Genomic DNA, 27,745 nt, shown 5'->3' with positions numbered 1-27,745 from the left:
CACAGGGTCATGCAAACATAATTACAATCTACCTTTAAAATGTTTTCATCACCCCCCTCTATAAAGCCCTCAGTCATTAGCAGCCATTCACCTTCTTCCCTTGTCCCCCAGCCCTGCCCCTGGTAGCCCTTGCAATCAATAATCTACTTTTTATTTCTATAGGTTTTATTCTTCTAGAAATTTCATATAAGTGAAATCATGAAATATGTGATCTGTTATGTACCAGGACTTTACTAATTTTACTAATTTTTATTGCCAGACAATTCAATTATAATATCCAATTTAAATATGGCTATATCATATTTTGTTCATTCATTAGTTGATGGACTTTTGACCTATTTCCATTCTTTGGCTATTATGAATAATGCTGTTATGAACATTCTGTGTATGTTTTATTGTGGACATTTAAAAAAAATTCGGTATATATTTCTAGAAGTAGATTTGCTGGGTTATATGTAAATTTTATGTTTAATATTTTCATGCACTACCAAACTGTTTCCAAGAATAGCTGCATCATTATACATCTTGACCAGCAGTTCATACGTGTTTCTATTTCTCCACATTCCACAAACTCTTATTATTATCTGTCTTTTTTGTTATAGCCATGCTAGTATGTGGGAAGTGATCTCATTGGAGTTTTGAGTTGCATTTCCCTAATGAGTAAAGATTTTCAATATCTTTTTCTGTGCTTATCAGTCATTTGTAAATGTTCTTTGGAATAATCTTCTTTGGAATATTCAGATATTTTGCTGGACTTTTTTTAGTTGGGCATTTATCTTTGTTTTTTGTTTATATTTATTATTATTATTTTTTGAGACGGAGTTTCACTCTGTTGCCCAAGCTGGAGTGCCATGGCACAATCTTGACTCACTGCAACCTCTGCCTCCCATGTTCAAGCGATTCTCCTGCCTCAGCCTCCTGGGTAGCTGGGACTACAGGCACATGCCACCATACCCGGCTGTTTTTTTTATTTTTTTATTTTTATTTTTAGTAGACATGGGGTTTCACCATGTTGGCCAGGTTGGTCTCGAACTCCTGACCTTAGGTGATCCACCTGCCTTGGCCTCCCAAACTGCTGGGATTACAGGTGCAAGCTACCATGCCCAGCCGTCTTTTTATTATTTAATAGAAGAGTTCTTTATATTCTGGATACAGATAAGAAATACAAATTGCAAAAAATTTTATTCCATTCTTTATTGTCCTCTTATTTTTTTGATGGTATCATTTGTAGCACAATATTTTTAAAGACTGATCCAGTCCAATTTATACTTTTGTTTTTTGTGTGCTCCTAATAGTAAAACAATTACCTAACTCAAGGTTACAAAGTTTTATTTATACATTTTTACGGAGAGCTTTATAATTTTAACTCTTATGTTTAGATGTCTTACATATTTTGAGTGATGTTTAGGGCATGGTCTGATGTGTAGGAGTCCAACCCTATTTTTTTAAAACATGTGCATATCTAGTTGTCCTGCCATCATTTGTTGAAATGACTTTTCTTCCACCATTTTTGGCACCCTTGACAAGAATCAATTGGCCGTAAGTGTAATGGTTTATTTTTGGACTTTCAGTGTTCTTCCATTTATACACATTTTAAATTTATACCAGTATTATGTAGTTTTAATATTGTTGCTTTGTAGTAATGTTTGAAATTGGGATGGCTGAGTCCTCCAATTTTATTCTTAAAAAATTTTTTGGCTATATGAAACTCCCTGTAATTATATGTGTACTTTAGAATCAGCTTGTCATTTTCTACAAATAAGACAGCTCAGATTCTGGTAGGGATTACCTGAAATCTATAGATTAAATTTATAAGTCATCTTACCAATATTCTTCTTATCCATGAACATGGGCTGTCTTTCAATTTATTTATACCATCTTTAATTTTTAAACAATATTTTATAATTTTTCACAGTACATCTTGTACTTCTTTTATTAAATTATATCATGAGAATTTTGTTTTAATGCTATTTTATATTAAATTGTCTTTTTCATTTCATTTTCACATTGTTTATTGCTAGTATAAAGAAGTACAATAGACTTTATACATTGATTTGGTATCCTGCTTATACATTGATTTGGTATCCTTGCTTAACTAATATATTAGTTCTAATAGACTTTTCGTGGATTCTTTAGGCTATCCAAGATCATGTCATATGTGAGTAGTGATAGCTTCACTTCTTCCTTTCCAGTCTGGATACTTTTAGTTCTTTTCTTTGCTTTTTTTTTTTAAATAGCTATTTGATTTGATAAGAATCTCCAGTACAGGAATGAAACTAAGTGGCAAAAGCAAGCATCCATTTCTTGTTCCTAATTGCAGTGGGAGAAAAGATTCTGTTTTTTACTGTTAAGCATGAGGTTAGATGTGAGTTTTTAAAAAAACGCCCATGTTATTTATCAAGTACCCATATTTGTGTACCCTTGTCAAGAATCAATTGTCCATAAATGTAATGGTTTCTTTTGGGACTCTCAATTTCATTCCTTTGGTATGCATTGTATATTTATGCCAGTATCATGTGGGTTTAATAGAAATAGAGGGGAAGTTCTTTTTATTTCTAGTTGAGTGTTTTTAATGATGAAAGAATGTTGGATTATTCAAAATAATTTTTCTGTATTTATTGGGTTATTGTTTTTTTTCTTTTTATTTTCTCTATTGGTCTTTTTTCTTTTAGTGTGGTACATTGTGTTTACTGATTTTTGTATGTGAAACCAACTTTATTTTCCTAGGATAAAGCCCACTGGATCATGGTGGGAATCTTTCAATATGTTTGCCTAAATTTGCTTTGCTAATAATTTGTTGAAGATTTCTGTAAAGTTGGTAGTGATGTCTCCTCTTTCATTCCTGATTAAAACATACGTTTTCCAACACTATGTTGAATAGGAGTGGTGAGAGAGGGCATCCCTGTCTTGTGCCAGTTTTCAAAGGGAATGCTTCCAGTTTTTGACCATTCAGTATGATATTGGCTGTGGGTTTGTCATAAATATTTCTTATTATTTTGAGATATGTCCCATCAATACCTAATTTATTGAGAGTTTTTAGCATGAAGGGCTGTTGAATTTTGTCGAAGGCCTTTTCTGCATCTGTTGAGATAATCATGTGGTTTTTGTCTTTGATTCTGTTTATATGATGGATTATGTTTTTTGATTTGCGTATGTTGAACCAGCCTTGCATCCCAAGGATGAATCCCACTTGATCATGGTGGATAAGCTTTTTGATGTGCTGCTGGATTCAGTTTGCCAGTATTTTATTGAGGATTTTTGCATCGATGTTCATCAGGGATATCATGAAGTTCTGGCCAGGGAAATCAGGCAGGAGAAAGAAATAAAGGGTATTCAGTTAGGAAAAGAGGAAGTCAAATTCTCCCTGTTTGCAGATGACATGATTTTATATTTAGAAAACGCCATCGTCTCAGCCCAAAATCTCCTTAAGCTGATAAGCAACTTCAGCAAAGTCTCAGGATATAAAATCAATGTGCAAAACCCACAAGCATTCCTCTATACCAATAACAGACAAACAGAGAGCCAAATCGTGAGTGAACCCCCATTCACAATTGCTTCAAAGAGAATAAAATACCTAGGAATCCAACTTACAAGGGATGTGAAGGACCTCTTCAAGGAGAACTACAAACCACAGCACAACAAAATAAAAGAGGACACAAACAAATGGAAGAACATACCATGCTCATGGATAGGAGGAATCAATATTGTGAAAATGGCCATACTGCCCAAGGTAATTTATAGATTCAATGCCATCCCCATCAAGCTGCCAATGACTTTCTTCACAGAATTGGAAAAAACTACTTTAAAGTTCATATGGAACCAAAAAAGAGCCCGCATCTCCAAGACAATCCTAAGTCAAAAGAACAAAGCTGGAGGCATCACGCTACCTGACTTCAAACTATACTACAAGGCTACAGTAACCAAAACAGCATGGTACTGGTACCAAAACAAAGATATAGACCAATGGAACAGAACAGAGTCCTCAGAAATAATACCAAACATCTCCAACCATCTGATCTTTGACAAACCTGAGAAAAACAAGAAATGGGGAAAGGATTCCCTATTTAATAAACGGTGCTGGGAAAACTGGCTAGCCATAAGTAGAAAGTTGAAACTGGATCCCTTCCTTACACTTTATACAAAAATTAATTCAAGATGGATTAAAGACTTAAATGTTAGACCTAAAACCATAAAACCGAGGCAATACCATTCAGGTCATAGGCATGGGCAAGGACTTCATGTCTAAAACACCAAAAGCGATGGCAACAAAAGCCAAAATTAGCAAGTGGGATCTAATTAAACTAAAGAGCTTCTGCACAGCAAAAGAAACTACCATCAGAGTGAACAGGCAACCAATAGATTGGGAGAAATTTTTTTTTTTTTTTGAAATGGAGTCTCACTTGGCCGCCCAGGCTGGAGTGCAGTGGTGCGATCTCAGCTCACTGCAAGCTCCACCTCTCAGGTTCACGCCATGCAATGGGAGAAAATTTTTGCAATCTACCCATCTGACAAAGGGCTAATATACAGAATCTACAAAGAACTTAAACAAATTTACAAGAAAAAAAAACCCCATCAAAAAGTAGGCAAAGGATATGAACAGACACTTCTCAAAAGGAGACATTTATGCAGCCAACAGACACAGGAAAAAATGCTCATCATCACTGGCCATCAGAGAAATTATCAAAATGAGAATGAGATACCATCTCACACCAGTTAGAATGGCAATCATTAAAAGGTCAGGAAACAACAGGTGCTGGAGAGGATGTGGAGAAATAGGAACACTTTGACACTGTTGGTGGGACTGTAAGCTAGTTCAACCATTGTGGAAGACACTGTGACGATTCCTCAAGGATCTAGAACTAGAAATACCATTTGACCCAGCCTTCCCTTTACTGGGTATATACCCAAAGGATTATAAATCATGCTGCTATAAAGACACATGCACACGTATGTTTATTACGACACTATTCACAATAGCAAAGACTTGGAACCAACCCAGATGTCCATCAATGATAGACTGGATTAAGAAAATGTGGCACATATACACCATGGAATACTATGCAGCCATAAAAAAGGATGAGTTTGTGTCCTTTGTAGGGACATGGATGCACCTGGAAACCATCATTCTCAGCAAAGTATCGCAAGGAAAGAAAACCAAATACTGCATGTTCTCGCTCATAGGTGGAAATTGAACAATGAGAACACTTGGACACAGGAAGGGGAACATCACACACGGGGCCTGTCGTGGGGTGCGGGGAGGGGGGAGGGATAGCATTAGGAGATATACCTAATGTAAATGACAAGTTAATGGGTGCAGCACACCATCATGGCACATGTATACATATGTAACAAACCTGCACATTGTGCACATATACCCTAGAACTTAAAGTATAATAAAAAAAAGTTTTAAAAATAATAATTATGGCTGGGTGAGAAAATCTTCATATCTTTGTGTGTCTGTATGGTTTGTGTCTGTATGTAATTTCAGAAAAGTAATATGCATGCTAGATTAACTACTTGTATAGTTAGATATTTATATATGTGTAGAAGACTTGCAGACATTTTCCCCTTACTGCATTTATGTTTGTAAGTTTATATTTATAAAACTGAGTATGTTATCAATGAAAAATTTCCAGTTGTGCTATAGGCATAAGATTGATACCTTTCGGGCCGGGCGCGGTGGCTCAAGCCTGTAATCCCAGCACTTTGGGAGGCCGAGATGGGCGGATCACGAGGTCAGGAGATCGAGACCATCCTGGCTAACACGGTGAAACCCCGTCTCTACTAAAAAATACAAAAAAAACTAGCCGAGTGAGGTGGCGGGCGCCTGTAGTCCCAGCTACTTGGGAGGCTGAGGCAGGAGAATGGCGTGAACCCGGGAGGCGGAGCTTGCAGTGAGCTGAGATCCGGCCACTGCACTCCAGCCTGGGCCACAGAGTGAGACTCCGTCTCAAAAAAAAAAAAAAAAAAAAGATTGATACCTTTCCAAATCAAGGGTCACATAAGAAAATTGCAAAATTCAGCATTGAATATATCATACTTGGTACTGCTTCCAAAAATATACAAATATTCAGAAATATATTTTAAATTGGATATGTGAGACATCTATCATAAAATGTTATTTATAACAAATTATGCTACTTTTAAAATTAAGATAATAAATATTTGTTGACTAAATGAAGTAAAGACAGCATGATGTATGTTCAAATACTTTAAAATTTAGTTACCTTTTCCAAATATAGACTTAAAAAAATGCAGTTTTGTTTATTTTATGTAAGTTTCACTTTCTTTGATGCCCTTTAAATAATTGTACTTTAGCTGACTTGGTATCGACTGAGAAGCAAGGAAAATATCAAAAAGTAACCTAATTTAAAATATATTATTTTGCATTTATAAATAGGCACAATCTAACAGTACAGGTCTTAAAATTAAAATTATTTAATTAGTATTATCTTCATTTCATATTTGAAAAAATGTGACTTTATGTTATTAAAGGACTAAATGATGCAAAACCTATGCAATCGAATGAACGTAAATATATTAACTTCTCTCAATTCCCTACCAAGGAACATCATGTTGTCATAACTATATATATTTTATCTTCATAGAATTAGTTATAAATATTAAGTGCATGTTCTTTAAAAATACCCTTAGGTAAATGTTGTCAAATTCTGTATACCCAAGGAACCACTACCACAATCAAGATAAACATATTTTTCACCCCAAAAGTTTCCATTGTATCTCCTCCCCATCACTTCCTCACCTGCCCCAAGGTGCAGCCAAATACTGCCTGCTTTTTAATTTTTTTTGGTCACAAATATAGGTATTTGTTTCTTTTAAGAAAATATTTTATGCTTTATGGGCCATTTGGTCTGTGTGTAGCAGCTCTACTCTGCTTCTATAAAATGAAAGCAGTCATGTATATTATCTAAACAAATGAACGTGGCTATATTCCAGTAGAACTTATTTCATATACGCTGAAATTTGAATTTCATGAAATTTTCATGTTATGCATTTTTCTTCATTTTTTTCTTCAACCATTAAACATTTTAAAAATCTACCCTAAGCTTGTGGGTCATACAAAAATATGAGACAAGCTAGATTTGGCTCATGTATAGTTTGATGATCCTTGCTAGTGACTGTATTTGTTACTTCTAAAGTTTTGCATACATAAAATAAAATAGACACTTTTGTTTCTGATTTCTTTCACTCAGCATTTTAATTTCTTTTTTTTTGCTGAGTAGTATCTTATTGTCTGGATATACCACGTTTTGTTTATTCCATCACGCCTGGTTTGTTTCTAGTTTTTAGTAAGTAGCAGTACAACTACTCTTAATAGTTATGTGTAAGTGTATGTGTGCACGTCTTGCATTTCTCTTGGGTAAATACCTTAGAGTGGAATTGCTTTTTGTACTATCATAAATTTGTAAAGGTATGCTTCACCTTATAGGAAATTGTCAAACTGTTTTTCAAAGTAATTGTATCATTGCATATTTCTGCCAGCAGTTTATGAGGATTTTAGTGTTTCATTTTATTGTCAACATTTAGTATTATCAATCTTTTACATCTTAGCCATTATAATATGTGTTTGATGATATGTCTTGTTGATTTATAATTACATTTGTCTGATGGCTAAGGACATTAAATATCTTTTCTTGTGTTTATTAGCAAGTTGTCTGTCTTTTCTGCTTGTATGTGTGAAGTATTTATTCAGATTTTTTTGTCTCCTTTTAAAAACTGGTCTAGTTTTCTTCCTTCTGTTAAATTTTAAGAGATCTTATAATATTTCAGATAAAAGATCTCCCTCAGATACATGGATTGTGAATATCTCCCTCAGCCTATGACTTCACTTTTCATTTTATTAAGAGTATCCTCTTATAAAATGAAGACATTTTAAAGTTGATAAATTATAATATATGATTTTTTCTTTGATATTTTATACTTTTTGTATCACATGCATGAAATCGTTACCTACTCCAAGGATGCAAATTTTTTTTCTCTGTTTTTTCTTCCAGAGATTGTTTAGTGTTAACTCTTACATGTAAATTTGTGGTTAATTCTGAGTAAAATTTGTGTGTAATGTGAGGTTGTGATACTGGTTCCTTTTTTCCCATACAGATATCCAGTTGTTCCAGCACCATTTGTTGAAATGGCAATTCTTTTCTCATTGAATTACCTTAGCACATTTGTTGAAAACTAAATTGATGGAATATGTGTAGGATTGTTTCTGTCTTCTCTATTCTGGTCCTTTGATCACTCTCTTTGGCCTAATGTCATTGCCAAACTTTCTTAATTGCTATGGTTTTAAAGCACATCTTGAAATTATGTCTTTCAAGGCTTCTGTCTTCGTCTTTTTTAAATGCTTTTTTTCCCTTCATGTTTTAAGATGTATATAAGTTTTAGAAGTAGCTTGCAAGTCTCTACAAAAAAGCTGGCTGGAATTTTATTGAAATTTTATAGAATTTGTTATATAAATTTTGGGAGAAATGATACTTTACCAGTATATAATTTTCCAATTCATGTGCATGGTATATCCACTTATTTAGATATTTAAAAATCCTTTCAGTAGATATGGTTGTCAGTGTATAGAGCTTACTCATATTTTGTTAAATTTTTCTCTAAATATTTCACAACTTGTTGCTAATAAATGACATTAATGTTTGCGGCAGCACTCCTTTCACAGGGGTACCAGCTGCGGGGGGGCTGTCCCTTGTAGACCCCTGACTGGGTGACGGATTAATAACATATACTTGACACAGAGATATTCTGCTTTGCCAATCCAGCTGAGGGTGTTCAAGCTGCTTACACACTCCCTACCGAGTACTGTAAACAGTTGCAACTGCCTTGATCAGCTAGTGAGACTTGCATTTATTCAGTAAGACTGATTAACAAAGGCTTGAGTCATCACCAGTAGAAGGTAATTGACACCGTGGACTTCTCCAGTAAAAAGCACTTAAGCACCCAAGGTACATGAAAGGTTAGTCTTAAGATCACATGAGTAAACAAGCTAGCTAGGTAAACTAGGATGCCTTCCTTTGTTGCTACTTTAATTTGTTTAACAGTAAAGAGACGAGGTCACCTTTAGCCAGCCCGTTCTATTACCGAAGCTATGCAAACTTCTTGGCCTTTCAAGATTTGTGTCTATCTCTATCTCTAATATTTTATAGAGATAGATAAATTTTATCTATATAAAATCTCTAATATTTTTCCCACAGCCTGATTGAGCCCCAACAAATGTTAATTTCAATTTCTAGTTGCATGTTATTATTCTATTAATATAATTGTTTTCTATTGAGGTACAATTCAGGTAACACAAAATTAACTATTACAAAGTCTGCAATCCAGTGGTGTTTAGGACATTCACAGTGTTGTGCAGGCAACACCTGTATCAATTTCCAACCATTTCCATCACTGCAAAAGAAAACCCATAATCATTAAACAACCCAGCCCTGGGCAGCTACAAATCTGCTTTCAGACTTTATGGATTTACTTGTTTTAAATATCTCCTATAAATTGAGTAATGCAATATGTAATCTTTTGTGTTTGGCTTTTCTTCACTGCATTTTGTTTTTAGATTCATTTATGTAGCATGTATTAGTACTTTATTTCTTTTCATTACTGAATTATATTCCATTGTATGTATATTTTATCATTCATAAGTTGATGGGCCTTTGGGTTGTTTCCACTTACTGACTATTGACTATTGTGAATCTGATCACTCATATCACTACTATAAATCTACTACTTACATTATGATATATAGTATCGTCATCATCACACATCAAATCTGTGTTTATTGTACATTTTTAGTTTTACTGTGTGATGAAGCGTCGTTATCACTTTGTGTAAGGTACTGATGTTTTCCTGTGACATAATACATGATTATGTTTTGTGAATGTTTTATGTGTAGCTGGGAAGAAGGCATATTGTTTAGTATCAAGGCAAAAGCTTGAAATCTGTTCGGCTATCTTGTTATAATATCTAACTTAGTGATTATTTTCTTTAGGCCTTTTACAGTTTTTCATATTTTGTATCTACTCTTTTGTACTAAGAGTGGTGTGCTGGTTTCTACTTGGTGTGGTGTGCTAAAGTCTTTTTATTTGTCTCCTTACTCCTTGTATCTTCTATGATTTTGCTTGTAAACATAGTTGCTTTGTTATCTGTCACTGAAATATTCATAACTGTTATATATTCATGGTGACTTTTAGATTTGGTACTAAAAAGGTCTTTGTCATATTTAATGCCTTTTTGGGTTAAGTTTTATTTTAATTTAATTGATACCAGGTTTGTAATCTCTGCATTCTTATTGTTTCCGTTTGCCTGGTAAACCTTTTCTATCTCTTATTCTTAGTTTTTCTGAGTCACTTGGTTCTAAATGTGGGTCTACTTTAGAGCATGTAGTTGGTTGTTCTTTATGAGACAAAATATATAAGTTAAGCCTATTCATCTTCATTGTTATTATTGATAGGTTATTTTTTCTCATGTATGTTATGTATACACATTATTTATAATGAGTATCATATTTGTTGTGGTTATTTCTCTGTGATGTGTTTCTCTGCTCTTTAATTAAAAAATAATATTTAGATTTATGGAGATTTGTATTTGTGTTCCATTACTCGCCTTTGTTCTTTATGTTTTGAATTTAATTTTTAATTTTTAATTGACAAATAATAATTATATGTATTATATATTTGTGGGGTAAAATGTGGCATTTTGATATATGTTTTCATTTTGGAAGGATGAAACTAAACTAATTATTTTTGTGTTAATAACATTTAAAATCTACTCTTAGTAATTTTGAAACATACATTTTGTCCAGTAGATTACTAAAGCATATTCCCCCTAACTGAAATTTTGTGCTCTTTGATCAGCCTTTCCTCCTTCCCCTTCCATCTCTCCTAACCCTGGCTTGTGGTAATCATCATTCTACTCTCTTCTTCTATGAATGATATTTTTTAGATCCCACATATAATTCAGATCATGTAGTATTTGTCTTTTTGTGCCTGGTTTATTTCATTTAGCATTAATTCATTTTGTCTTTTTAAAAGCTGAAGCCAGGTGCAGTGGCTCACACCTGTAATCCCAGCACTTTGGGAGGCCGAGGAGGGCGGATCACGAGGTCAGGAGTTCAAGACCAGCCTGGCCAATATAGTGAAACCCTGTCTCTACTAAAAATACAAAAATTAGCCAGACGGGCATTAGCGATGGCGGTTGCTTGTAATCCCAGCTACTCGGGAGGCTGAGGCAGGAGAATCGCTTGAACCGGGGAGGTGGAGGTTTCAGTGAGCCAAGATTGCATCATTGCACTTCAGCCCAAGACGCCATCTCAAAAAAAAAAAAAAGAAAAAAGAAAGAAAAAGGATGAATAGTATTCAAATGTGTGTGTGTGTATGTATATATATATATTTCATCCAATGATGGACACCTAGGTTGCATCTATATCTTAGCTATTGTGAATAGTACTACAGTGAACACAGGAGTATAACTATCTCTCTGGCATACTGATTTCATTTCCTTTGGATATATACCCAGAAGAGGAGTTACTGGACCATATGGTAATTGTAATTTTACTCTTCGGATGACTCTCCAAACCTTTTTCATATTGACGGTTATTTTAAATTTTCACCAACAGTGCACGTGGTTTCTTTTTCTGCTCATCCCTGCCAGCATTTGTTAAATTTCATCATTTTGATAATAGCCATTTTAAACAGGTGTGAGGCGATAACTCATTGTCATTTTAATTTACATTTTCCTAATGATTAGTGATAGTGCACATTTTTTCATATACCTATTGGCCATTTGTATGTCTGCTTTTACAAAAAGTTTATTTAGGTCCTTTGTCCATTTTAAAATTATGTTCTTTGTTTTCTTGCTGTTGAGTTGCTTGAATTTCTTATGTATTTTGAATATTAGCCTCTTACCAGATGTGTGGGTTGTAAATATTTTCTCCCAATATGTGGATTGTCTCTTTATTAATTATTTCCTTTGTTGTGCTTAAGATTTTTAGTTTGATGCAGTTTCATTTGTTTATTTTTGCTTTTGTTTTGCATGTGCTTTTGGGAAAACCAAGAAATTTTTGCCCAGATCAATGTCATGTAGCATTTCTCTTATGTTTTCTTCTACAGTTTCGGGTCTTACCTTTAAGTCTTTAGTGCATTTTGAGTTGATTTTTGTGTATCAAATAAGGGTCTAATTTCATTATTTTGCATGTGAATATCTAGTTTTCCCTGCATAATTTATTCAGGAATCTGTCTTTTCTCCATTGTGTGTTCTTGACACTTTTGTCAAAAACCAGTAGATTGTCAGTACTTGGGTTTATTGCTGGGCTCTATATTCTGTTCCTTTGGTTGATGTTCCTTTTTTTTTATGTTGATACTATGCTATTTTGTTTAACATAGGTTTGTAGTATATTTTGAGATCAAATAGTTTGATGCCTTCAGTTTTATTCTTGCTCAAGATTGCTTTGGCTACTGGGCATCTTTTAAATTTCCATATGAATTTTAAAATTGCTTTTTCTCTTTCAGTGAAAAATGCCATTGGCATTTTGTCAGAAATTGCATTGAATCAGTAGATTACTTTTGGTAGCATGGGCATTTTAACAATATTAATTATTCCAATCCATGAACATGGGCTACCTTTCCATTTATATAAGTCACTCACTATTTCTTTCCTTAATGCTTTGTGGTTTTCAGTATTTAGATCTTTTAAGTCCTTGGTTAAATTTACTTCAAAGTATTTTTTATGCTATCATGAATGGTAGTGATGTCTTAATTTCTTTTTCAGTTAGTTCATTGTTAGTGTGAAGGAATATTACTGATTTTTGTATGTGGATTTTGTTTTCTGCAACTTTACTGAACTTCTTTATCAGTTCTAACATATTTTTGGTGGAATCTTTAGGGTTTTCTGTAGACAAGATCATGTCATCGGCAAACAGAAGCAATTTAACTTTTTAATTTCCTATTAGGATGCCCTTTATTTCTTCTTTTTATCTGTTTGCTACGACTAGAACTTTTAGTACTACATTGAACAGAAGTGGTAAGGGGGGACATCCTTCTCTTCTTTTTGATTATAGAAAAAAACTTAAAACTTTTTACCTTTCAGTATGATGTTAGCTGTGGGCATATCATAGGTTGATGCAAAAGTAATTGTGGAATATGTGACCTTTATTGTGTTAAGGCCTGAAGCCTGACAATGCAGGGACTAGTCTGGTAGTGGGATGAGTCTGGATTCTGATACTGCATTGGCCAGCATGGAGCTTGGGACTGTGGGGTCATGCCTGGCCCTGGGTTCAGAGAGGCAGGCCTGGTACTGCCGTCCAGTGAAAAGTTGAGTGCTTATTTCATTCTTCTTCCCTGACTTGCGGATATCTTGCTTAGTGTTATGCTGCTTGGGCTTTTGGGAGAGGTAATATGGATAATGTTAAACTGGCTTTTCTACCCTCTTCAATGCATTTTTTTTTCTTTTGGACTTCAGTAAGGTGGTATAATCTCTTGCTTGGATTCCTTAGCTTTTGGGAAGGTATTTTCATGCATGGATAGTTTTTCAAATGGATGTTTCTATGAGAGATGAACACTAGAAAGTCTTATTCCACTATCTTCCTAAAATCACTCCTCTAGAGTTTTTGTTTTTTTTTTTTTTAAATCCAGATATATGGGGGTTTTAGTAGAGTTTTATTTGTTTATTATTAAATTTTGACTTAATTGTATTGTCATCAGGACCCATTTTTTGGTACTATTTTTAGGAATTTGTTGCAGTAATCTTCATTTGCTAATGGCAAGTTAAATATTATAAATGATTTATATATTCTGCTTTTTAAAAACAAAGAATTGATGAACATAAAATTTAGGCTAGTGGCTACTTCTGGTAGGAAGAGGCAGTAAGATAGGTTAAGGGAGCAACACACAGATCGATACAAGTGGTAGCATTAGAAATCTAGTCCTTAAATTAGATAGTTTAATTATCCCATTATATAAATTACCAACAGTTTTATAAGCAGAAAATGTACATGCCACTTAAAATCACCACCATAATCTTTTGTCTTTACAAAAATAATAAGCAATATTTACGTTTTTTTCAGATTTTTTCTTATATAGATGCAATTTATATCATTCCCAAGCCAGACATAGAGTATAATCAAAATACAATAGTTTTCTCTGTCACTGACCTTTTAAAATGTATTCAGTGCAATACATTTTTCCCTTAATCTTTTATGAAATCTCAGACTTACTCTTAGTTAATATAAGGAACTCCAGAGAAATTAATTTGCAAACGTGTGTAAATAAATAATTAAAATTATCTAGATCAGATAAAAGTAAGAATTCTGAACATATTTTGAAGCCAAATTTTCTCTTTTCCTCTATTCTATATGTTCTTTCATTCTTAACCTAGGATTTTCCTTCTTTCCTGGCTCAATAATTTTTTTATCTTTCTAGGGGAGAGGAGAAAATTACAGTCTTATGTGTGAAGAATAGTTGTCATATTTAGTTAAGGTCCTCTATGTGAGAGATGCACAATGGCTGATCCATTCTCACGTAGGTGTCTTTGGGTTCTCTTCTTAGTTTTGACCTTTCTAGAGGCAATTCTCATGATGTGTGGGAGACACATACTTTCTTCCTGTTCTAGCAACTTTTACTTCAGTTTTCATTTGAAGTCCTCCAGTGCTTCCAGACAATCCTCTTGGTCAGAATATTAAGTAGATGCTGGCTAGATGGAAGAAATATACTTTCTTTTTCTTGACTTCAGTGTTAGTACAAATGCTTCCTAAAAGTAACTGTTTCTATTTGTCCTTCTACCTCAGTTAAATAGCCATAGCTGGTCACACCTAATTCAAAATTTCCTCTAATATACAACCTCGATTTTAAGGGGACCCACAGCAGACTCTTCAAAAACTTCTGTGAAGTCCCACTCATTAGGCTTGTGTAAGAGGACAGACAACCACTTCCTTGGCAGGCAGAAAACTGGATTACTAACACTGAAGTGGGCGTTTCTGATAATCCTCATCCAGTCTTTCTGCCTTTCACTCTTTTTGCCTCTTTTATTGACTCTATCTGATTCAAAGATTACTGGTTTTGACCTTTGTTTTAGTCTCTTCTTTTGAAAATGTTCATATTGGTCTTATACGTCACTTAGGTATACAGTATCTATTTTCTTTCAGAGACTCAATTGAACTAGCAATATGATTATCTGGTTACATTTGTTTGCATTTATTAATTCATTAGCATATATGTTAGAGTTACTATTGATATTGGAAGAAAAATAATGAAAAAGTTGAACATTGGGAAATTTTGACTCATTCACTTAATTTTATGTGTCTATACAATTCAGGAAAAGATCATATCATTTCATTTTTGTCAATAGAATGGTTTAGCTAACTGGCAGTGTACAAGAACAGCAGTAGTTCTCATTAGGTGTTTTTGAAAGGGTTAGTGACACCATCAGCCTTGTCTCTTTAGAATGTGTTATTGGATTGAGAATGAATTGTAACCTAGAAATACTGAAGGCAAAGATATCTGCTATGTGATTATATTGTTGTCAGTAAAAGAAAGTAGATGAAAATACTTTGTGGTGGCTGTTAGAATGAAAAGGAGGGATCAGATACAAGAGAGATTATACATGTAGAAATTAAAATCTACCAATTGACTGGATGTTGCACACAATAAAATGTGAGGTTTATGTCCTAAATAATTGAACAGTGCTCTTTAAGAAAGGATTGCAAAGTGAGAGAAGGAGACAAGTTTATATGTATCAAATTAATCATGCAACTTTTACAAAATGGAAAGTTTCATCTAGTACTCTAAAAGGATGATCTAAAAGGATCTAAAAGGATACTCTAAAAGAATGAGGATGATCTCAGAAGCTTAAAAGGGTGAATTTAGGCCGGGCGCGGTGGCTCACGCCTGTAATCCCTGCACTTTGGGAGGCCGAGGCGGGCGGATCACGAGGTCAGGAGATCGAGACCATCCTGGCTAACACGGTGAAACCCCGTCTCTACTAAAATACAAAAAAAAAGTAGCCGGGCGCGGTGGCGGGCGCCTGTAGTCCCAGCTACTCGGGAGGCTGAGGCAGGAGAATGGCGCGAACCCGGGAGACGGAGCTTGCAGTGAGCCGAGATGGTGCCACTGCACTCCAGCCTGGGCGACAGAGTGAAGACTCCGCCTCAAAAAAAAAAAAAAAAAAAAAAAAAAAAAAAGGGTGAATTTAAAGGAAATACATAGATGTTCTTTTTTAAAACACAATTTGTAGCTATATTTGTATTATTCTTAGCAGTATCTTAGCAGTAGTAATAACAGTAGAAGTAATACCTGCCAATTATTAAGTGCTCAATATGTGTTAGGTGTCTTAAATTACATTACCTCATTTAATTTTCACATCAATCCTGAAAGCTAAGTGCTGTTACTCTTCTTTTACAGATGAAGAAATTTAGCATAAACAGATTAAGTAAATTGTCCAAGGTCATATAGTGATTTTAGATGTAAATTTTGAAGTCAAGCTGTTTGAGTCCAAAGCTCTTGCACTAATGCTTTGAAACTCACTTTATTAAAGAAATATACCAAAGTGAAAATGGAGAGAAGCCCAAAGAAGAATTAGATAAATACTTAGATCCATAGTAGACTTCAGGATATCCCCAAAAGACTTTAAGGAATTTCGCAAAATTTTCAGAAAAGTGAATTTACTTCCATTTAATTAAAAATAATTTATATTATCTGTTAACCTTAGTTTTTGGATGGCATGAGGAAGTTACAGGACATAAAAATAAGGTAATAATACTTGAAATGTGAAATGTGCATGTTTGTGATGTAGAATATTCAGTATCATTTTGGTTTACACTTACAGCTTGTACATGCAGTGGCCATGCAAATATCTGTCATCTGCATACAGGAAAATGTTTCTGCACAACTAAAGGAATAAAAGGTGACCAATGTCAACTGTAAGTAAGAATGACATTTTAGAACTTTTGTGGATTGAATTTGTGTTGTTGAAGTAATTTTTATGTTTTACTTTTTAATCTAGTGTTGTGCTAGTTAGGCATACCTTTATTACAAATTTTAACTTTTATTTTAGATTAGAGGGTACACGTGCAGGTTTTTAACATGGGTATATTGCATGATGCTGAGGTTTGGGATATGATTGATCCCATCATCGAGATAATGTGCATAGTACCCAATAGATAATTCTAAACTGCTTTCTCCCTTTCCTGCCTCTCTCTCTCTAGTAGTTCCCAGTGTCTGTTGTTCCCATCTTTATGTCCATATGTACCAATATTTAGCTCCCACTTAGAAACAAAAACATGTGGTATTTGGTTTTCTGTTCCTACGTTAATTTGCTTAGGATAATGTATCCATGTTGCAGAGGATATGATTTCATGTTTTATGGCTGTGTAGTATTCCGTAGTATATGTGGACCACGTTTTCTTTATCCAGTCCACTGTTGATGGGCTTTTAGGTTGATTCCCTGTCCTTGCTATTGTGAATAGTGCTGCAGTGAACATATAGGTGCATGTGTCTTTTTGGTAGAATGATTTATTTTCCTTTGAGAATTTACTTGCATCTAATGAATTCTCTTTAAAAATTAAACCTTTTAAATAACAATTTTGTGGAGGCTTTAAAACAAACCCATAGAACGTGTTATCTTTTGCATTTCTAGAGAAAGAAGCATTCTTAATCTTATGTATCAAATCTACATTGTTATCTTTACAGTTTTCTTTCATATTATACCTAATATAATGTCTCTATGTACTTCTTTTTTCAGTCATTTATTATTCTGATAATTCTTGTCCTTTAACCCTTTCAGCTGGTTCCTTATGTTCATCTTCCTCTCTTTTCTCTGTTCTTTCAGTATGCAGGAACCCACTATTGCTACTCTCCTCTCTGTACTTACATGAATGATTTTTGTCTTAGCATTTAGTTGTTATTCTAAAATTTTATTTTCCTTCAAAAATTAACTTTAAAAGGCAACATTTTAGGCTATTTATATTGTTTTTTATTTTTCTGGTTTATGTATATTATTAAAATTAAATTTTTATGGTTTTGAATTATATGTGTACAAATACATGTTTATATTAGCTATATATGTACTGTATTTGACACAAATAATAAATCTCAACTATAATAATTACAGAAACATAGGGAAAGTTTAATAAAGAATTCTTCAAAACTATAAATATATAAAAACTTATACCTAGAGTCTATTAAGCATGGAAAATGATCCTTTTATTTTTATTTAAAATAAATATATTACTTGTTTCAGAGTTATCCTAAATATTTCAAGTTAGGTGATTATGTCTTTGCCTAGCTAGCCACCTAAGTATTACAGATTTTCAAATTCAGACAAGGTAAGCACAATCAGTTTATATTTCTTCTCTATAGTCTCTGAAGTTAAATACAAGTTCACAGCAAAAGATCTTGGCGAAATTCCTATTAAGGAAGGCCATTTTGGTCTTAAAACCAATGAAATTAAATCATAATCTTCTGTTCTAAGATCAAGGATGCTGCTAATACTTTGCAACACTAAAGCTTGATTATAAGTAAGGCCAACTTCATGGGCATATGGCCTGTGAATTTATACAGGTTCCCACACTTACAAGGACAACACACTTCGTTTAGTGCTCTGCTATCATGGTCTTGAAATTCTTAATAACTTTTAAAGAGGAACTCTACATTCTTCTTTCGTGCAATCCTCTCCTATTCCCTCAAATTATGTAATAATAGCAGGTTCTGGTTATAAGTAATGTTGTTTCTCTTGATTAACTTCTATTAAATATGTTGGTTGGATAGCAGTGTGCAGCAATGAAAATATTTTTTATAGACCATAGTGGCAGTATTACAGATAAAAATAATATATGAGATTCTACCATGATAGTAAACACTGACAATCTTCTTAGTATAGTTTTACATAACTAGTATAGCCATATAACTATCCATAATAATTATTTCTGTGATACAGTATTACAGTAACATTTTTGTTTACAGACAAAAGAAAGTAGAATTTTAATTCATTGAAATAGTGAGCTTGTAAGCTTAGCTAAAATAGAATTATAAGATTTGGCATATGTGCAAAATATTAGAAAATCAATTATGTAGTTCTTAATGATAAAAGTACATTTTCCCCATTCTCATTTATGGTTTTTTATGAGGAGGATAATAATGGAATACTAATTTGTAAAGAGTATTTTGTAGGTGGTATTTGTACACAGAATTCCGTTCATTTATTTTTTTGTTTATTTGGCTTTTGAGTATGAAACAGTAAAGAATAGGCTCATTATACTTAGAGCAATTAATTGCTATAATGTGCTTATACCTGAAAAAAAAAAAAAGGTTAGGAAGGAGAGCTAGTCCTTCAAATCAGTAAACAATTTTGCTGAAAGTATCTCAGACTAGCAGTGAAGACACTGACCAAAATACACTATATCAATTTCTTACATTAGTGATTTGATATGCTTATGAACCCCTTCCACTTCTTAGGATAATTTCTGTTTGGTTTTAAGTATTTAGTCAGATGTCATATCTTACATATTCTTAATAACCATCCTAAACTGAAATTGGTTCTCTTCATATCTGTTCATTTCTTTTCTTGCATTATTTGTATACTTGTCTGTATCCTTTACTAGAGTGAAGTTTTGGGGGGACCACTGCAACAATACCACAGTGTAAGTGTTCAATAAATTTGTTTAATAGAATAGAATGAAGAAAGTATTGATGTAGCATTGAAAAGGGAAGTATTAATTTATTTTGGCAAGATAAGGAAAATTTAAGCAGAGGATGTTCGAACTGGAACCTGAAGGAGTAATAAAATCAACTTTCTGGGAAAAGAAAATAGGAAACAAGGGGAAATGGCATCAATAAAAGCAAAGAAGTAAAAATGAACATGACCATAGCATTTCCGGTCTTTGCTCAAGAATGTTTAGAGCTGGAAAAATATCGCTTCTACCCTTACAATGAAAGGGAAAAAATCTGGATAAACTGCAAATTCATGAGTTTTCTTGAAACATTGGAGAACTGAGAAAACAGGGTAATCAAATGGCCACAAATCTAAAGAGAGACAATAGACTGCAGACAGATGAGGCATGAACATTGGCTTACCTGGAGTGAAATCATCTGGAAACTGATAAGATGAGATCAGCTAGGGTGGTTGATATTTGGCAGGGATTAGGTATACACTGTCAATAGTGTGAAGCTCCTGGGAGCCACAGAAATTGGAAGAGTATGGAGAAGCATACTCTTTGTAGAGTTTTCAAGCCACCTATTGTGGCTGCCATTCCCTTCCACCAGTTGCTTAGGGAAAAAAAGTGAACATTTCAAGAGAGCATTCCCTGTGTTGTACCTTGTGGAAGGGATTGGCAGCCACAGTGGGCAGGACATCAGTAGTACAGTCAAAATATTCATTTAGATGAGCACCAAATTATTCATTTTGCCATAGCAATGATATTTCTCAATCTTGTTTTGCCCCAAAACACAGCTGATCATCAAAAATTGTAACTTAAAAATGAATTTCTGTTTGTGTCAGCTCTGATTTTTTTGAGCAGTGGTTTTTCGTTTTCCTTGTAGAGATCTTTCTCTTGCCTGGGTGTTTTCCTAGGCACACATAATTGTGTGGCAGTTATGAATGGAAGTTCTTTCCTGATTTGGCTCTCAGCTTGACTGTTGTTGGTGTATAGAAATGCTATTGATTTTTGCACATTGTATCCTGATACTTTGCTGAAGTTGTTTATCAGCTGAAGAAGCTTTTGGGCCGAAACTATGGGGTTTTCTAGATATAAGATCATGTTGTCTGCAAACAGAGATAGTTTGACTTCCCTTCTTTTTATTTGGATGCGCTTTATTTATCTCTTTTGCCTGACTGCCCTGGTCAGAGCTTCAGATACTATGTTGAATGGGGGTGGTGAGAGAGGGCATCCTTGTCTTGTGCTGGTTTTCAAGGAGAATTCTTCTAGCTTTTGTGCATTCAGTATGATGTTGGCTGGGTTTTGGTTTAGATGGCTCTTAACATTTTGAGGTATGTTCCTTCAATACCTAATTCACTCAGAGTTTTTAACATGAATAGATGTTGAATTTTATAGAAAGCCCTTTCTGCATCTATTGAGATAATCATGTGCTTTTTGTCTTTAGTTCTATTTATATTATAAATCACATTTACTGATTTGCTTATGTTGAACCAACCTTGCATCCCAGGGATAAAGCCTACTTGATCATGGTAGATAAGCTTTTTGATGTGCTGCTGAATTGTTTGCCAGTGTTTTGTTGAGGATTTTTGCATCAATGTTCATCCAGGATATCCACCTGTAATTTTCTTTTTTTGTTATGTCTCTGCCAGGTTTTGATATCAAGATGAGGCTCTCTTCATGGATTGAGTTAGGGAGGAGTCCCTTTTCCTCAATTTTTTATTGAGGAGAGTGTATCTGGTAGAATTCATCTGTGAACTCATCATATCCTGGGTTTCTTTGGTTGGTAGGCTATTTATTACTGCCTCAATTTCAGAGCTGATTATTGGTCTGTTCAGGAATTCTGTTTCATCCTGGTTCAGTCTTAGGAGGGTTTATGTGTCCAGAAATTGATCCTTTTTTTTAAATTTTCTAGTTTATGTGCATGGAAGCGTTCATAATATTCTCTCGTGGTTGTTTGTATTTATGTGGGGTCAATGGTAATGCCCTTCTTGTCATTTCTGATTGTGTTCATTTGAATCTTCTCTTTCTCCTTTGTTAGTCTAGCTAGTGGTCTATGTATTTTATTATTTTCTTCAAAAAACCAGCTCCTGGATGCATTGATCTTTTTATTGTATTTTGTGTGTGTGTGTGTGTGTGTGTGTGTGTGTGTGTGTGTGTGTGTGTTTATCTCCTTCATTTCATCTCTGATTTTGTTTATTTCTTGTCTTCTGCTAGCTCTGGGATTTGTTTGCTCTTGGTTCTCTAGTTCTTTAGTTATGATGTTAGGTTAACTTGAGAGCTTTCTAACTTTTTGATGTGGACATTTAGTGCTATAAATTTTTCTCTTAACACTTCCTGGAAGACAACCTAGGCAACACCATTCAGGACATAGGCCTGGACAAATATTTCATGATGAAGACACCAAAAGCAATTGCAACAAAAGCAAAAATTGGCAAATGGGATCTAATTAAAGAGCTTCTGCACAGCAAAATAAAGCATCAACAGAGTAAACAGATGGCCGAATAGGAACAGCTCCAGTCTCCAACTCCCAGCGCGAGGGACACAGAAGACCGGTGATTTCTGCATTTGCAACTGAGGTACTGGGTTCATCTCACTGGGGAGTGCCGGACGATCGGTGCTGGTCAGCTGCTGCAGCCCGACCAGCGAGAGCTGAAGCAGGGCGAGGCATCGCCTCACCTGGGAAGCGCAAGGGGGAAGGGAATTCCTTTTCCTAGCCAGGGGAACTGAGACACACAACACCTGGAAAATCGGGTAACTCCCACGCCAATACTGCGCTTTAAGCAAACGGGCACACCAGGAGATTGTATCCCACACCTGGCCGGGAGGGTCCCATGACCACGGAGCCTCCCTCATTGCTAGCACAGCAGTCTGTGATCTACCGGCAAGGCAGCAGCGAGGCTGGGGGAGGGGCGCCCGCCATTGCTGAGGCTTAAGTAGGTAAACAAAGCCGCTGGGAAGCTCGAACTGGGTGGAGCTCACAGCAGCTCAAGGAAACCTGCCTGTCTCTGTAGACTCCACCTCTGGGGACAGGGCACAGTAAACAATAACAAACGCAGCAGAAACCTCTGCAGACGCAAACGACTCTGTCTGACAGCTTTGAAGAGAGCAGTGGATCTCCCAACACGGAGGTTGAGATCTGAGAAGGGACAGACTCCCTGCTCAAGTGGGTCCCTGACCCCTGAGTAGCCTAACTGGGAGACATCCCCCACTAGGGGCAGTCTGACACCCCACACCTCACAGGGTGGAGTACACCCCTGAGAGGAAGCTTCCAAAGCAAGAATCAGACAGGTACACTCGCTGTTCAGAAATATTCTATCTTCTGCAGCCTCTGCTGCTGATACCCAGGCAAACAGGGTCTGGAGTGGACCTCAAGCAATCTCCAACAGACCTACAGCTGAGGGTCCTGACTGTTAGAAGGAAAACTATCAAACAGGAAGGACACCCACACCAAAACCCCATCAGTACATCACCATCATCAAAGACCAGAGGCAGATAAAACCACAAAGATGGGGAAAAAGCAGGGCAGAAAAGCTGGAAATTCAAAAAATAAGAGCACATCTCCCCCGGCAAAGGAGCGCAGCTCATCGCCAGCAACGGATCAAAGCTGGATGGAGAATGACTTTGACGAGATGAGAGAAGAAGGCTTCAGTCCATCAAACTTCTCAGAACTAAAGGAGGAATTACGTACCCAGCGCAAAGAAACTAAAAATCTTGAAAAAAAGTGGAAGAATTGATAGCTAGAGTAATTAATGCAGAGAAGGTCATAAACGAAATGAAAGAGATGAAAACCATGACACGAGAAATACGTGACAAATGCACAAGCTTCAGTAACCGACTCGATCAACTGGAAGAAAGAGTATCAGCGATTGAGGATCAAATGAATGAAATGAAGCGAGAAGAGAAACCAAAAGAAAAAAGAAGAAAAAGAAATGAACAAAGCCTGCAAGAAGTATGGGATTATGTAAAAAGACCCAATCTACGTCTGATTGGGATGCCTGAAAGTGAGGGGGAAAATGGAACCAAGTTGGAAAACACTCTTCAGGATATCATCCAGGAGAACTTCCCCAACCTAGTAGGGCAGGCCAACATTCAAATCCAGGAAATACAGAGAACGCCACAAGGATACTCCTCGAGAAGAGCAACTCCAAGACACATAATTGCCAGATTCACCAAAGTTGAAATGAAGGAAAAAATCTTAAGGGCAGCCAGAGAGAAAGGTCGGGTTACCCACAAAGGGAAGCCCATCAGACTAACAGCAGATCTCTCGGCAGAAACTCTACAAGCCAGAAGAGAGTGGGGGCGAATATTCAACATTCTTAAAGAAAAGAATTTTAAACCCAGAATTTCATATCCAGCCAAACTAAGTTTCATAAGTGAAGGAGAAATAAAATCCTTTACAGATAAGCAAATGCTTAGAGATTTTGTCACCACTAGGTCTGCCTTACAAGAGACCCTGAAGGAAGCACTCAACATGGAAAGGAACAACCGGTACCAGCCATTGCAAAAACATGCCAAAATGTAAAGACCATCGAGGCTAGGAAGAAACTGCATCAGCTAACGAGCAAAATAACCAGTTAATATCATAATGGCAGGATCAAGTTCACACATAACAATCTTAACCTTAAATGTAAATGGACTAAATGCTCCAATGAAAAGACACAGACTGGCAAACTGGATAAAGAGTCAAGACCCATCAGTCTGCTGTATTCAGGAGACCCATCTCACACGCAGAGACATACATAGGCTCAAAATAAAGGGATGGAGGAAGATTTACCAAGCAAATGGAGAACAAAAAAAAGCGGGGGTTGCAATACTAGTCTCTGATAAAACAGACTTTAAACCATCAAAAATCAAAAGAGACAAAGAAGGCCATTACATAATGGTAAAGGGATCAATTCAACAGGAAGAGCTAACTATCCTAAATATATATGCACCCAATACAGGAGCACCCAGATTCATAAAGCAAGTCCTTAGAGACTTACAAAGAGACTTAGACTCCCATACAGTAATAATGGGAGACGTCAACACTCCACTGTCAACATTAGACAGATCAACGAGACAGAAAGTTAACAAGGATATCCAGGAATTGAACTCATCTCTGCAGCAAGCAGACCTAATAGACATCTATAGAACTCTCCACCCCAAATCAACAGAATATACATTCTTCTCAGCACCACATCGTACTTATTCCAAAATTGACCACGTAATTGGAAGTAAAGCACTCCTCAGCAAATGTACAAGAACAGAAATTATAACAAACTGTCTCTCAGACCACAGTGCAATCAAACTAGAACTCAGGACTAAGAAACTCAATCAAAACTGCTCAACTACATGGAAACTGAACAACCTGCTCCTGAATGACTACTGGGTACATCACGAAATGAAGGCAGAAATAAAGATGTTCTTTGAAACCAATGAGAACAAAGATACAACATACCAGAATCTCTGGGACACATTTAAAGCAGTGTGTAGAGGGAAATTTATAGCACTAAATGCCCACAAGAGAAAGCAGGAAAGATCTAAAATTGACACTCTAACATCGCAATTAAAAGAATTAGAGAAGCAAGAGCAAACACATTCGAAAGCTAGCAGAAGGCTAGAAATAACTAAGATCAGAGCAGAACTGAAGGAGATAGAGACACAAAAAACCCTCCAAAAAATCAATGAATCCAGGAGTTGGTTTTTTGAAAAGATCAACAAAATTGACAGACCACTAGCAAGACTAATAAAGAAGAAAAGAGAGAAGAATCAAATCGACGCAATTAAAAATGATAAAGGGGATATCACCACCGACCCCACAGAAATACAAACTACCATCAGAGAATACTATAAACACCTCTACGCAAATAAACTGGAAAATCTAGAAGAAATGGATAATTTCCTGGACACTTACACTCTTCCAAGACTAAACCAGGAAGAAGTTGAATCCCTGAATAGACCAATAGCAGGCTCTGAAATTGAGGCAATAATTAATAGCCTACCAACCAAAAAAAGTCCAGGACCAGATGGATTCACAGCTGAATTCTACCAGAGGTACAAGGAGGAGTTGGTACCATTCCTTCTGAAACTATTCCAATCAATAGAAAAAGAGGGAATCCTCCCTAACTCATTTTATGAGGCCAACATCATCCTGATACCAAAGCCTGGCAGAGACACAACAAAAAAAGAGAATTTTAGACCAATATCCCTGATGAACATCGATGCAAAAATCCTCAATAAAATACTGGCAAACCGGATTCAGCAACACATCAAAAAGCTTATCCACCATGATCAAGTGGGCTTCATCCCTGGGATGCAAAACTGGTTCAACATTCGCAAATCAATAAACATAATCCAGCATATAAACAGAACCAAAGACAAGAACCACATGATTATCTCAATAGATGCAGAAAAGGCTTTTGACAAAATTCAACAGCCCTTCATGCTAAAAACGCTCAATAAATTCGGTATTGATGGAACGTACCTCAAAATAATAAGAGCTATTTATGACAAACCCACAGCCAATATCATACTGAATGGGCAAAAACTGGAAAAATTCCCTTTGAAAACTGGCACAAGACAGGGATGCCCTCTCTCACCACTCCTATTCAACACAGTGTTGGAAGTTCTGGCTAGGGCAATTAGGCAAGAGAAAGAAATCAAGGGTATTCAGTTAGGAAAAGAAGAAATCAAATTGTCCCTGTTTGCAGATGACATGATTGTATATTTAGAAAACCCCATTGTCTCAGCCCAAAATCTCCTTAAGCTGATAAGCAACTTCAGCAAAGTCTCAGGATACAAAATTAATGTGCAAAAATCACAAGCATTCTTATACACCAGTAACAGACAAACAGAGAGCCAAATCAGGAATGAACTTCCATTCACAATTGCTTCAAAGAGAATAAAATACATAGGAATCCAACTTACAAGGGATATAAAGGACCTCTTCAAGGAGAACTACAAACCACTGCTCAGTGAAATAAAAGAGGACACAAACAAATGGAAGAACATACCATGCTCATGGATAGGAAGAATTAATATCGTGAAAATGGCCATACTGCCCAAGGTAATTTATAGATTCAATGCCATCCCCATCAAGCTACCAATGAGTTTCTTCACAGAATTGGAAAAAACTGCTTTAAAGTTCATATGGAACCAAAAAAGAGCCCGCATCTCCAAGACAATCCTAAGTCAAAAGAACAAAGCTGGAGGCATCACGCTACGTGACTTCAAACTATACTACAAGGCTACAGTAACCAAAACAGCATGGTACTGGTACCAAAACAGAGATATAGACCAATGGAACAGAACAGAGTCCTCAGAAATAATACCACACATCTACAGCCATCTGATCTTTGACAAACGTGATAGAAACAAGAAATGGGGAAAGAATTCCCTATTTAATAAATGGTGCTGGGAAAATTGGCTAGCCATAAGTAGAAAGCTGAAACTGGATCCTTTCCTTACTCCTTATACGAAAATTAATTCAAGATGGATTAGAGACTTAAATGTTAGACCTAATACCATAAAAATCCTAGAGGAAAACCTAGGTAGTACCATTCAGGACATAGGCATGGGCAAAGACTTCATGTCTAAAACACCAAAAGCAACAGCAGCAAAAGCCAAAATTGACAAATGGAATCTAATTAAACTAAAGAGCTTCTGCACAGCAAAAGAAACTACCATCAGAGTGAACAGGCAGCCTACAGAATGGGAGAAAATTTTTGCAATCTACTCATCTGACAAAGGGCTAATATCCAGAACCTACAAAGAACTCAAACAAGTTTACAAGAAAAAAACAAACAACCCCATCAAAAAGTGGGCAAAGGATATGAACAGACATTTCTCAAAAGAAGACATTCATACAGCCAACAGACACGTGAAAAAATGCTCATCATCACTGGCCATCAGAGAAATGCAAATCAAAACCACAATGAGATACCATCTCACACCAGTTAGAATGGCGATCATTAAAAAGTCAGGAAACAACAGGTGCTGGAGAGGATGTGGAGAAATAGGAACACTTTTACACTGTTGGTGGGATTGTAAACTAGTTCAACCATTATGGAAAACAGTATGGCGATTCCTCAAGGATCTAGAACTAGA

The 27,745-nt window shown here is 35.7% G+C and overlaps 1 protein-coding gene across 6 annotated transcripts in view; it reads left to right on the top strand.

Annotated features, from left to right (window-relative positions):
• Positions 1–27,745, top strand: part of ATRNL1 (attractin like 1) — an 832,634-nt gene that overhangs the window by 265,106 nt on the left and 539,783 nt on the right. For all 6 annotated transcript variants that reach the window (XM_017944361.3, XM_017944358.3, XM_017944357.3 and 3 more), the window contains one exon: positions 16,834–16,927. In XM_017944361.3, coding sequence (XP_017799850.1) covers positions 16,834–16,927 — 94 coding nt within the window. The remainder of the gene's footprint in view (positions 1–16,833; positions 16,928–27,745) is intronic.

Source organism: Papio anubis, chromosome 11 (genome assembly GCF_008728515.1).
Source record: "Papio anubis isolate 15944 chromosome 11, Panubis1.0, whole genome shotgun sequence".
Lineage (NCBI taxonomy): Eukaryota > Metazoa > Chordata > Mammalia > Primates > Cercopithecidae > Papio > Papio anubis.
This window is presented reverse-complemented; position numbering and strand designations above follow the sequence as displayed.